This window comes from Homarus americanus, unplaced genomic scaffold, assembly GCF_018991925.1.
Source record: "Homarus americanus isolate GMGI-L3 unplaced genomic scaffold, GMGI_Hamer_2.0 scaffold34345, whole genome shotgun sequence".
Lineage (NCBI taxonomy): Eukaryota > Metazoa > Arthropoda > Malacostraca > Decapoda > Nephropidae > Homarus > Homarus americanus.
This window is the reverse complement of record NW_024736072.1, coordinates 1,161,449-1,174,640: the sequence shown is the minus strand read 5'-3', so window position 1 is coordinate 1,174,640 and position 13,192 is coordinate 1,161,449. Positions and strand designations below refer to the sequence as shown.

Genomic DNA, 13,192 nt, shown 5'->3' with positions numbered 1-13,192 from the left:
GCGACCTTCAAATATTGTTGTACTCAAGGTATACATTTAGGCAGTAATTTATAAACACCGCAAGTGCTGAGCCTCGCTGTGGTCACGGGAAAGTCAGGTAACGGGGTAAGTCATTAGGCGCCATGTTGCTTTGTGTGAGTTGTCTTTGACAATGAGGACCAACCGGCGGGGCCAGGGGAACGTGTGGCCAAGCTGACAAAAGGTTGTCTGCCCAGGGAAAGAACATACACCATGCCATCATTAATTGAGCATCACACCTAACACTCACACGGCACACTAACCTTGTTGCCATGAGTGACAACGCTACAAATAATGTCAAGTTATGCCGTCTACTTCCCACAACTTTCACAGCTCTGGCTCATTATCAACATACTTACTGGGGGTGCAGGTGTGTTGCCTGAGATAATACACTACGTACTGAGAGCTGTTTTTTGGCGTTAAATTTACCGGTAATGCTCTACTTATGAGAGGTCTTTAACCTTTTATTCAAGCGAATATCCAGACATTGAATAATAACTATATTTTATTCAGTCGAAAAGTTTACAGGTGTAAGGGGTAGATTTGTAACATTCCTCTGATACATTTGTCTTTACATATATTTCAGCATTCATTGACCGCCTATAAATTATAATATGAAGACATGTCATGAATCTGTGAAGAATTGTGAATGTATGGCAGGAGTGTAGGTTATCACGCGCCCATGTGATGACACTACTTACATTTCGCGCAGTAATTTAATTGTTTTAGGTTTATGATATTGATTATGGCTGAATTTACTCAACGTCCACCAAGCTGTGAATGGTTACCTGACTTATCAGTTAAGGAAGTGAAAGCAGTCGAGTAGAGTGGTGGCTATTACCTCGTGTATCGAAGCTTGGAATATGATGTGCTGTAGCCGCGTTGCTTCTAACGAACAGGCTATAAACCCACTTTTTATATGCACTTTCGAATAACCTGAAGATTAAGCACCTCAGCTTATTTCACCTTATGGTTAAACGCCCCAATGCTACCTGTGGGGGTGGGTTAGAATGTTTAATTATCAGATGAAAGAAGTTGGGGTGCCTAATATGATTCAGTTCTTTATTAGAAACAACATGTGGGCCCAGTCTGACACACACAACCTGGGCGACTGTGGTATCTTGGCATTAGCCTCTCCAAAACCCTACATTATATTTAACTCATTCACTTAAGAGTTTAGAGACCAAGAATTTATCAATAGACGTAGTGTTAAGTAAGTATTCCAAACGATTTATTAATTGTTGTTATACAGAACTAGATCTGGTTTACGGTGTACTGTATACATAAGTCCCACACGTCTATAACATTAACCTCATAAAAAAAAATATATATATATATGCAGTTGAAACTACTGTATATCAAGGAATCGAGGGGGGAGGGGGGGTTCTCAATCCCCGTTGAAGATGTGAAGCATCAATCTACTGTAGATAGTATTAGAGGAACGTCATGACCGTGCTTATCATATCTTGTCAGAGGAGAATTACAATAGATTCCTCTGCTTGGAGGGGGTGATGATGTTACTTGGACATAACATGGCTATTGATTTGGTGTCTGTTGAGGGTGGGAGTGAGGGTAGACTTTCACACTTAGAATTTGGGCACTATAATATTCCCTGGATTTTTAAGTAGTAAAGAAGGATAAAAACAGGAAGATGGACGGGGGAAGGGGGAGGTGTTTGTGAATCATGGTACAGCACTAACTTGTGTATCAGGAAGATGGATGGGGGAAGGGGGAGGTGTTTATGAATCATGGTACAGCACTAACTTGTGTATCCTGGCTCGGGACAGACAAGAGAAGGATGTTTTCCAGTGTGACCCTACGAAATTTGCTTTCACAGCTTCCCTCTGACCACTCTAGTTTCCACTTGCATTAACACAGGAAAATAAAGTTCATAACAGTTACAAAAAAACAGACCAACTGCACTAACAGCTCGTAAGTGATGAAATGATAAATTATCGCATTCTACAGCAGAAGTATAATACCTGTACAGTACTGTACTAATACCATAATACATTACAGAGATGGTAGATTACAAGGTTAAGTGCCTGGTGTAATGTGACATATCATACCTTGACTGATTTTCCTAACATTTACTTGTACTGTACTACAGGTAGTATTGTAAAAGGGATAATAAGTTCAATTCCAGCCTGGTCTACATTTACCTATGTTGTATTGTAAAGTGTTTCCCCTAATACTATATACAGTATGGAATATGTGTATTTGGGATGATAGAAATGTTCTGTAGTAAACCTTATTAAATTAATAAAGTTGAAACACGTTTTGCGCATGGGCCCTCAGCAGGATATGGCCGCCACTGTTGCCAAACAAACCTAACATAACCAAGGAAGCTGATTTTACTCAATTTTTCTTACCTTAGATCATTGAAAATTGAAAAAAAAAATCCCTTGTGGCTAGTGGCATACACAAGCATCTCAAGGTGAAGGAGGCAAGGGGGAGGGGGGTATAGCCTTGCAGCTGCTCTTAAGAAGCCATGTTAAACTCAGAAGAAACTAAAAAAAAAACCATAGAATGAAATTCATCTATATATTTTAAATAAGACAATAAATATCCCAGGATTACAGCAAAGGTTGTCCTAAAACAAATGTTAACCAAGTTTTTGCTTCGACAGCTAATTCATACAAGGTTTGAATACTAGGTTATTTAATAAATTTATTGTGGTAAGGATTCAGTAAATACAACCATGGAACTCTTATATTGATTTTTATACAGGGTATTTAGGAAATACAATTCATAATTCAGGGGTGCATTGCCGAGACATACATAAAGATAAATGACTCCATGACCAGTGTCAATAGAGTACCCCATAGTTTCAGTTATACCAGAATTGAATAGGGGAGGACTGCAACTAGTCTATGGCCATAAAACATAAAATATCAAGCCCTATTTAAAGTACGTGGTTACAGTCGAGTGGGTCTGTTGACAATCTACATATTCACCCCCAGGTGTGATGTTACGCCATACCGTGCTTCCCTTGCTCATTTGGCACCGTCACACTACATGTGTGGCGGCTAGGGAATTGATTGATCGGGCTGTTTGCCAGTACAGTATTTGTATACATGTATTAATATTTGAAAGAACAATCTTCATAAAAAATAAAACTACATATTTAGGTTTCGGTGATATGATATATGTCACTTACAAAAAAAGAAACATTTTAAGAGACAATGAAAGGAAAGGAGGAGGCAGCAGGGTGGGAGTAGGGGGAGAGGCAGGGGAAGGGTGACAAGAAATGAAAAGGAGGTATAAAGTGTTAACTAGAGAGAAATGAAAGGAAACAAAAGGTGGCAAATAATGTTTTTGGAAATGGATCTGGATAACTTTCAGTCAGATAAGGATAAATAAATACCAGCAAGGGTAAAGATGTGCCAACAGTGTCACTTACCATTTTTCAGGGAATTAGTATACAGTAGTTTACTCAGTTATGTTCTCACTTGGTAACAAACTCATCCATCTATATGTATTGTAAGACAAACATGATATAGCAGCATTGCGTTCTCATTATTGTATGATATATATTTAGTGTATGAAAACTAATATTGCATGAGGAAGTTGTTGCATACTGTATTTCTATAAATATCAAACTTTATATTTTGCACAGGCCCTATTTTCCAGTGATTGTTGGTACTGTATTATTATTTATTGCACAAGTGTTACATTCTTGGTACAAATATTACTTTCGTTTTCAGAAAATACTGTACACCATTTCATCAATCTTAACTACAATATTTTTTCCCTGATCTCTATCACTTGACCTTTTTTTCTTTTTTTTTACTGTAATTAGCCCACCCGGGCACAGGTCAAACGACCCACAACAGGGCTTGGGGGGCGAAAAAATAGGAACAGAAAGAAATTGAAAATAAATTAGAAAATTTTTATACTTTGTTAATCTACACCAGTACCTTAATTTTGCAAGGACTGAAAAAGAATCACTCAAAAAGTTTTTAAGTTTTTATTATTATAAAGAATTACATTTCCTTTTACTTTTTTTTTTTTTTTTTTAATCTTTCCCTCAGCAAAGTAATAATTGGTTGATAAATTCTGATGGTTTCATTTCAAGGGAACTCCACTTTCTAATAAGTATGAGACACTTAACTGGATACAGCCCAACTTGGTCCCTGAAACGAGAGAAAATGCATTTTGTTAATAGTTAATCACCTTTTGTGTTTTTGTGACATAAGAAATCTGTTATCATTTGTGAGTATCTCTCTCTGATCAAAAAACACACCAGCCACAACCTTGAGCGTCAATTTACAGCACTTTCTTCCTAGTAACCTTCAACACATGCATATACAGGGTAGCACCAAGTTGTCTTACGAAGGAGTTAACATACACATTGTTATGGTAAAGCAACTTATGCACCACCCTGTATGCTTTCAAAGGAAAACTACTCACTGCTCTGTCAGTATTATCCTAATCTGTGCCACCTTAAACTCCAATGCTTAGTGGCACAGACCAATTTGACAAAAATATATTCTTCCAATGGTGATAATAAATTTAATAGGTAATTGGTTTCTACATACAGTAATCCTGTGTTTTTTGTGTTTTTTTCTATCGCGGTTTTGACCATTCGCATTTTTTTACTCAAAAAATTATATATATATATATATATATATCCTTTAAAAACAAAGTATTTTCGCGCCACTTTCGATATTCCCCTGTGCGGTGCGGCAAACAGACACCTGCTGCTCCGAGAAGCCTCAGTCCACACGTGCCTACCGTACTGAGGGCGGGCAGACGCCAGGACAGCAGGGAGAGGCTGGCAATGCGGGTGTTGCTGACCTCAGCGAAATATAAAATTTTTTATATACTTGTAAATAAATTTTTTTTTGTATATAACTGTTACACTTTTCCATTATTATACTACAATATGGTTAGTTTCAAATAATGATGTTAGTAAATGCCGGTACAGTGCATCAGTGTGACCACTGGGCCATGAGTGGAGAGCATGGCATGGTTAAGTGCATGACCTACCTGAGCTGTTTGGTGGTCACAAGTACAGTGATTCCTAAAAGTATTCGCGGTTTTGGCTTTTCGTGGGGGTTTCAGGAACGTAATTCCCGCAAAAAACACGGGATTATTGTACGTCTCATTCAGCTATCACTTTATATGTATGTTATAAGTTGGTGATAAACATATTTAAAGTGGTTTACTGCAGCTTATTCCCCATCAGTTGCCAGGTTATTGGTTGACCGACACTCAAATGTGTCTCTTCACCATTTTTCAGTTGGTTCCAAATTAATAGCCAATGATATCTTTATTTCCTCCACTTTGGTTAAATTCAATAATAGATGCTCTCGTGTTTTAAGCATTGTGTCTTCTTAAAAATCTCAATTTCCTTGCCCAGTCACCTTCCCTAATTCTTACAGGGACCTGTGGGGTGGTGAGGAGGAGGAGGGGGATAGTAGTAGTAAGATACACACCTCACCAGGGCTACAAAGGGCTATAACTTAAATTAGAGAAAGACAATTCAATATTTTGCTTAGAAAAACAACAAAACTTTATGATTCCATTGTTCGTGCACATTTTTCTGAAGCTGAACTATTTACCCTAAGCATGTAATATGACATGACAATCTCAAATTTAAGTACTACACATATACTCACTTCACTGTATCTTGCTGTAGCTTTCTTCTCCACGTTGATAGAAAGCATTTGTGTACGAAAACTGAGAGTCTTGGTTTTCTCAATAAGCTGCTGATATGGAGATACAGCTTGCGTACCCATCACCACATGGCCTTGCTGAGAATCTATCTTGGCATCCAATTTGGCCTGTCGAATCAAGTTAACAATCCACCTCTCAGCATCCTTGGGTGTCATGTTTAGCTTCTCTGCCAGCATGCTGATGAATATTTAATATTATTAGAAATGATTCTGACTACTTGTACAAATAAATTGTTTTAAGTCAATACTGTCCCAAAAACTATGAAGCTCATTTCACTTGCATAATGTGAAAATCCTTACAAAGTATTTTTTATTTAATTTTTTTTAAAAACCTCCTAGATAGTAATATACAGTACTGTACTATTTCCAACCAAACTAAATAAAATAAAGATGGCAATAAGCAGGCAGATAATTATTTCTGCTACTACCAATATTTACTTTGCCCATTAAAAATGTGCACAGTTACTTGGACAAATTCATCACAAACTTACTTAATACTGATACACTGATGAATTCTGCAGAAAAGCTCAAAGATCATGAGTCTAGCATTCTCAATGAAGTCATTTTGACAAGCAACAAGGAAGAAATCATTTTCCAAAACTGCAGCACATTGTTGAAGTTTTTCTTGGGCGGCATCAAAGTCAAAATCGACATAGAGATGAGCCAGGAATTCTGTGATGGGATCCTTGTACGTGTAGCTCTCTTGTTGAATTACTCTCACCAGATCCTGGATATTAAAGCAAATTAATTATCAAGGTTTATCTACACACATCATACCCTAACAAAGTACTGTACTTGGGTTCATACATAGGAGTGCTAGTTACAACTAGCAAGGTTATCCTAAAACTATATCTTGCACTTGTGAGACCACACTTGGATTATGCAGTTCAGTTTTGGTCACCATACTACAGAATGGATATCAAATCCCTAGAAAGCATACTGAGGATGATGACAAGATTAATCCCAGCCATTAGGAACCTTGATTACAGACAGATTAAAGTATCTGAATTTGCACTCACTCGAGAAACGTAGAGAGAGGGACGATATGATCGAGGTGTAAAATGGAAGACAGGGTTAAACAAAGGTACTTAAGCTATCCAACCAGGAGCGAACTCATAGCAATGGTTTTAAATTTTACAAATTTAGATTTAGGCATGAGATAAGTAAACACTGGTTTGGAAATAGAGTAGTGGATGAGTGAAACAGTTACCAAGCATCATCATTAACTCGAACACACTGGGTAGCTTCAAACAGGTTGGATGGATAAATGAGTAATAGGGGTTGGGTGTAAACAGGACTGACCAGTATGGATTAATGGGCCTGCTGCAGTTTCCCCCATTCTTATACCCTACCACAGCTCAAAGTCGATTATAAAAACTTACATCGTAGTTATTAATGTCACTATAATTACAATACACTATGTTATGCTAATGATTCAACATTTATTGTACAAAATTATACCATGATTATTAATAGTTATATAATTAACATTGAAGATTATCAAGTAGAAATTAAAATTAATTTATTAGTATAAAGATTCTTCACAGGATTTTTTTTTATACCTACAAAAATATATAACTAACCTTCATTGCAGCCCTCCTACTGTTCTTATTAATAACAACAGCAGTTGCTAGGTAACGCAGGACATGAGGACACATAGTTTGTAAAGCATTGAGATATGGCTGCTGGTACAAGAACATCTCAATGATTAATTCACGACCTGAAAGATAACATGATAAAATTAGATACAATACAAAATGCATGAACATTTCTTCAATAATCTTTTAAAAAGTAAACATATTTCTCAATACTCTATTAACTTACACTGAAAATTATTGTATATTGTACCTTTTAGTCATACCCAAGCCTTTATAAAGTCCAGATTGGTACAAATTCTCATATTGTATACAGTATTTAATAACAGAACTTTGCCATCATGGGATAACCAAAGTTCACTTTTCCTTGCATTCTTGAAATGAAAAGTGAAGACCACCAATTATCTACAGCAGTGTAGAGTAGTGTTAACTGCTGGTATGTGTTACTCAATGTTAGGCTCTTAAAGGTGCAAAGTAGTACAACACAATAACTGCCTATTAGTCAAGTCTAATTTTTATTTCCTCTTTATGTAAACTTACCCTTAGGATGGTTGAAAAAGACAAAGAGTGACCAATGGATCAACCAAGTACGTTGTTGAAGGGCCTGTAGTGGTGAGGTCGTGAGATTGGCCTCAATGAACTCCTTCAAACGATTAAGGTCCTCGAGTGCATTTTCCCAATGCTGAGTTAAAATCTCAGATGCCAGCTTTCCCCACAGTCCATTCAGGAAGTTCTAGAAAAAAATATAAGTAAAGTATAAACAAAACACAGAAAGAATATACCTGTATAGGCTTATTTATGGGAAAACCATTACCATATTATCACATCTATTGTTATTCTTGTTTAAAATAACTTGGTAATTTTTAACATACCCAGAATGTTTATTCAAAATTATTGATTTATCTTTACACCTTTTTATGAGTCATAATGTACATGTTTGTTCATATTAGATGAAATGCAGTTTTTGAATACTGTACAGAACTTAAAATTTCAAGTGAGGTACTGTACTGTGTTGACAAAACATGTACTGTAGTTTATACCTTATCACTGCCAGGTACTAAACCACGATGGAGATAAAGATAATCTGCTGCACCAGAGTAATTACCACACTCATATTGAAACTTTGCAAATGAGTACAAGGTATCCAACATTTCTGGTCGGAACTGCAAAGATAACAGACATAATCAGTACAGGGTTATATATTCTATTTAGCTATTCTGCATTATATAATTTGAAGTAACTCATTAAATAAATATTATAAAAAGATATGTTATACACATCAAAAGGCATACACTGTACAACAATACTGTATGTTTGCTACAAGACTGTGGCGCATAAATATCAATGCACACTACAGTATTACAATCCCAACTTCAACATATTCCACAAGCCATTGCATTCCTCCAACAGCCTCAAGTTAGCTTAAATGGAAGGATCTTACACATACCTAAATCTAAAAAAGGAAATAGAAAAATGGCGAGCAGGTTTCTAGAACAAATACAAATTATTTAAATACTGTCCTGATATACCCGTACCAAGTTTAGGAGCATCTCTGAACGAGGTTTCAATTTGTACGGTGTATGTATTCACGTTGTACAGTCATAAAAAATTACCAGTACAGTATATTACATTTTTTCTATCATGCATTTTCCTGCTTCATGAAGGGTGGCCAGTAATATGAACAAATACACACCTGCATTTCCCCATCATTCACCGTCATTCATTCATTCCTACTAATGTAAGAGATAACTACTGTGTTGGTACTCCCCTTACATATTTGGTTTACATGTCGCTTAAAACCCAGCATCATCCACTCTCACCAGATAATACAATAATAATCATCATATTGTTTAAATTTTCCACTTGTACAGTATCTACATGTGTACAGTATGTCTCTTGGCATGTGCATATCTGTAAACTCTGGGATTACAATGTTCCTAGCCCTCCTACAGTGTGTCCTCTGACTCTATAAAGTGTGAGGTATAGGTGACTAGCACAGACTTATGTATTCATTTTTCCCCTTTCTTGAAATAAAAATAAAATCAAATTATAAATAAGATCTAAAACACCACTGTACTAAATAGTGGATGGGTTGGAACTGGGCACCCATGCTTTATATCCTGGGCAAAACCTGCATATGTCACCATGTGTGATATTTCAGACCATTCAGTCTATTTAGAGGTTATTTTGATTTTCAAATAAAAAATCTGAGTAAATTCGTAAAAAAAAAAAAAAAAACAAGATTTGAATTGTACTCAAACCAAAAACCGGCTCAAACAGCTGTGCATTAGACATACCAGGCATTTATATTTTTTACTTTAAATGGGTGTGAATTGGATGCACTTGTGGCAATGCAGAATCTTATAGTACTGCATCAAATATCTGGGCGGTTCAACTCACATCATAATTATCAACCAAGAACTGCATGAGGGTGCGATGGTCACGAGATGCCTGAAGCTGCTTTTGTACTTCATTGTCACTGAAGATCTTGAAGATTGGCTCAGTCTCTGTCTAAAGAAATTTGCAAATTTAAAAAATATTTTCTATATCCAGTACAGCTAATAGTACCGTAAGCTTAAAAAAACGCAAGTTACCGGTATATATAGAACTTTCTTTACTGTTTGCAGACATAAATTAATTTATTCATTTTTTTTTTATAAGTAGCTTTGTATTTATTTACCAAGTTCAAACAATAGATTCAGAAGCTAAGACTGTTTTCATAACTCCAAAGACCTGGATATTCACCAACAGATGGGGTGATGTTCAATAACATTGAGAGTAAGAAGTACACAGCGAGGTTCTACAAGAACAAGATTAGAGGGAATGTGGTTACATTTTTCATAACGACAGATTTCCATGAGCTACGCTTTCAGAATAGTTAATAGTACAGTTCAAAATTTTAAGTTTATATTAAAAACTTATTTTACCAAGTTCCTCACCTGGAGACGTTTCAATTCAGACACAACGCGAGACCTGCGGTCTGGAAGCTCTGTAGTAGCAGGTTGGTCCGGGTAGAGTGATGTATGGATATCCATTGCAAAATCCACCATGTTTGTGCTGGACAGCAGCTCCAATTTTGCTCTCTGTAAGTCTGTTTCATCATAGATCTGGAAAATCAGTGTTACATCAGCAATGGGTACTAATTCCATACAAAACTCACCTGTCGGCAAAACAAACAAAATATTAATTGTTGCATACAATACAGGTAATAATGTTAGGAGTATTTCAGCCAACCAAATCAGAGCTGACAAGTGATAATAAGATTAACATTTGTACTAATATTCCTGACCAACATCAAGTTAACACTCTACATATTACTTTTTTAACCAGCTTGTGGACCTGATTAATTATAAAGGAAAGATTTACCATGAGTGTTAAAGAAACCTTTTCATAATACAGTATGGTATGTACCAAAAACACGACAGAATAGTTATAGGAATTATAATTTGGTAAATATTCCATATCGACCATGCACGGAACTCTATATTGATTTGTATATAGGGAGATAGAGAAAAAAAATGCTTTATAGTACCTTTGTCGAACATGTATATTTTTATTTTTGTTTCACTTAAATGCAATTTTAATCACACAAAGTGGGCAGGGCTTTCAAGTAGAGGAAAATTGTGGAGTAAAAACACGAAAGAAACTGATGAAACCAAATCAAACCAAATGACTTAAATATCAGTATAACATGTCTAACCTAATCAGAGAAACCAGAAGGACCTGATCTAACCTCCTATCCTGGGGGGCTCCACCCAAGGACACACCGCTGTAATGTCATAAACTTTAGCTCCGCCCCATTCAATGACGTCACTCTACCTGTGGTGACCACAAGGACTACAGCCTTGCCTTGGTTGATGTTTGATTGTTTAATTTTTTTTAGAATACTGGTTAGGCTAAGGCTTTTCTATGGCCAGGTATAACAAAATGAATGCCTTATGTTCTCATAGTCCTCCAAAAAATAAGTGATCTAGCCCAAACCCCCAAAAAATTTAAAATAGACAAATATTACAAGGAAACACCCAGGGGGTGCCAGGCATTTCACTGATGACATGGATGAAGAAACTAAATTTTTTAGCTTATAAGCAATGCAAAGATTTTCCTTTTGCCAGACATGGCAAGGTGAATGTCCGAGGGTACTCCGGACAACTGGATATTGCCTTAAAATGCACACTTAAGAAAATAATGTAAGTTTCTCTAGGCGTTAAGCATCACCACTGTTGCTGGTGAATTAAGTGATGTAAATCTGTTTTTTCTTATATTTGGGGCAATATTTTTTGGGGAGGTCAGACATGGCAAGAAGAATGTCTCGTGGTATTCTAGATGACCTGATATTGACTGACACTGCAGAATTAAGAAACTACAAGAAATCCTCCCTCACGACTTGAAACAAGTGTGGTGCTGACACCTGAAACTCGCGTACGGATGTACTTAACTTTAATTTCCTCAAGATTATTAAAGATGTTCAGAGTTCTTTTTGGACACATAAAGCAAGATGATTGTCTCACCTTCCTGTGGATACCTGGATACCGAAAAACATTTCAGAATTAAGGAGATACAAAAGAAATATGAACTCTTCAAACAAGTTCTCGGCTAGCCTAATGTGTTTACTTTATCAGAGCGCTTGCGGACATTTATCCATTTATCACAAGTTTTCTTATATCTAGGATATGTGTAATACTTGATGCGCTCTCTGCTTGGGATTTCAGCTTTACTGGTGCATCCGTATATTGCACAAATAACAAGACTAATCCCGGGCATTAGGAACCTTGAGTACAGAGACAGGTTAAAGCATCTTAATTTGCACTCCCTCGAGAGACGTAGAGTGAGGGGGGACATGATATAGGTGTATAAATGGAAGTCAGGGTTAAACAAAGAGGACATTACAAAGGTACTCAAACTATCCAACCAGGAGCGAACTCGTAACAATGGTTTTAAATTAGACAAATTTAAATTTAAGCGTGAAATAGGTAAACAGTGGTTTGGAAACAGAGTAGTGGATGTATGGAACAAGTTACCAAATATCATCATTAACTCGAATACGCTGGATAGCTTCAAACATAGGTTGGATGCTTATATGAGCAATAGGGGTTGGGTATAAAACGGGACTGCCCAGTATGGGTCAATAGGCCCGCTGCAGTTTCCTCCATTCTTATGTTCTTATAATTGTTGGTCTATGACCAGATGCGGGCATACACGGAGGCTACCAGATGATACATGTTTACAACAGTGACATCACTGAGCTGTGCATTGTAGGTAAAACAAGTGTCCGGTGAACTAGTCTTACTGACTCTCATCCATGGCTCCACCCACCTGGACCCCCCTATGGTTTGTGTAAACCTAACTCAAGGTACAGCAGCCGTTTGTTTAATGCATGGCAGACAGACTATACAATGATAGTTACTAAGATGGCCTTCTTTCTGACTAACGTAACGTAACGTAACCTAACGTAACGTAACCTAACCAGTAACAACAGTCAGTCAATACGGCTGCTGTACCTACTGTACATCCAGTGTGATTTTTGGCGTACGGCTGCCGTACCTGTATCCACTGCAGTATTTTTAATCTGTACTTTTAAAAGGCATGTCATACCTTCTCTTGGTTTCAAGACTGAATTCAAAAGGGACAAAATATGTTATGATTTGGCCGGTAGTCAAGTGTAAACAAGCATGCCTGACAGACTCTCACCTTTTTCTCCCCAATCGTGAGTCCTAACCTGGATTATATTAGTGTATGTGTTGAACAGTATGAGAAGCTACTTACTCCCTTGACGGATAAAAATTCCATAAGAGGGAAAACTAAATGGCGGTCCAAAAAGGGCCCTAACTTCCAGGTTAGGTCGTATTCCGCCATCTTTACTTGCTGAAGGAAGACAAGTGGGTGCTAGTATATAGATAT

At 36.8% G+C, this 13,192-nt stretch overlaps 1 protein-coding gene across 1 annotated transcript; it reads right to left on the bottom strand.

The window, feature by feature from the left end:
• Positions 1-3,974: 3,974 nt before the first annotated feature.
• LOC121871903 (eukaryotic translation initiation factor 3 subunit E-B-like) lies at positions 3,975-13,160 on the bottom strand. The gene is made up of 9 exons (XM_042374498.1): positions 13,058-13,160; positions 10,234-10,401; positions 9,695-9,805; positions 8,335-8,457; positions 7,835-8,027; positions 7,283-7,419; positions 6,191-6,426; positions 5,643-5,877; positions 3,975-4,154 (listed from the first exon to the last, which is right to left on the bottom strand). Exons 1-9 carry the CDS (start codon positions 13,145-13,147, stop codon positions 4,128-4,130), a joined length of 1,320 nt encoding a protein of 439 aa, XP_042230432.1. The 5' UTR covers positions 13,148-13,160; the 3' UTR covers positions 3,975-4,127.
• Between the last annotated feature and the right edge of the window lie 32 nt (positions 13,161-13,192).

Excerpts from the sequence above, each read along its gene's own strand:
- LOC121871903 (XM_042374498.1), bottom strand. The coding sequence starts at position 13,147 with ATGGCGGAATACGACCTAACCTGGAAGTTAGGGCCCTTTTTGGACCGC. Across the intron at positions 10,402-13,057 it reads AATTTTTATCCGTCAAGGGA|ATCTATGATGAAACAGACTT; the intron begins GTAAGTAGCTTC and ends CTGATTTTCCAG. Across the intron at positions 7,420-7,834 it reads CTTTTTCAACCATCCTAAGG|GTCGTGAATTAATCATTGAG; the intron begins GTAAGTTTACAT and ends GTTATCTTTCAG.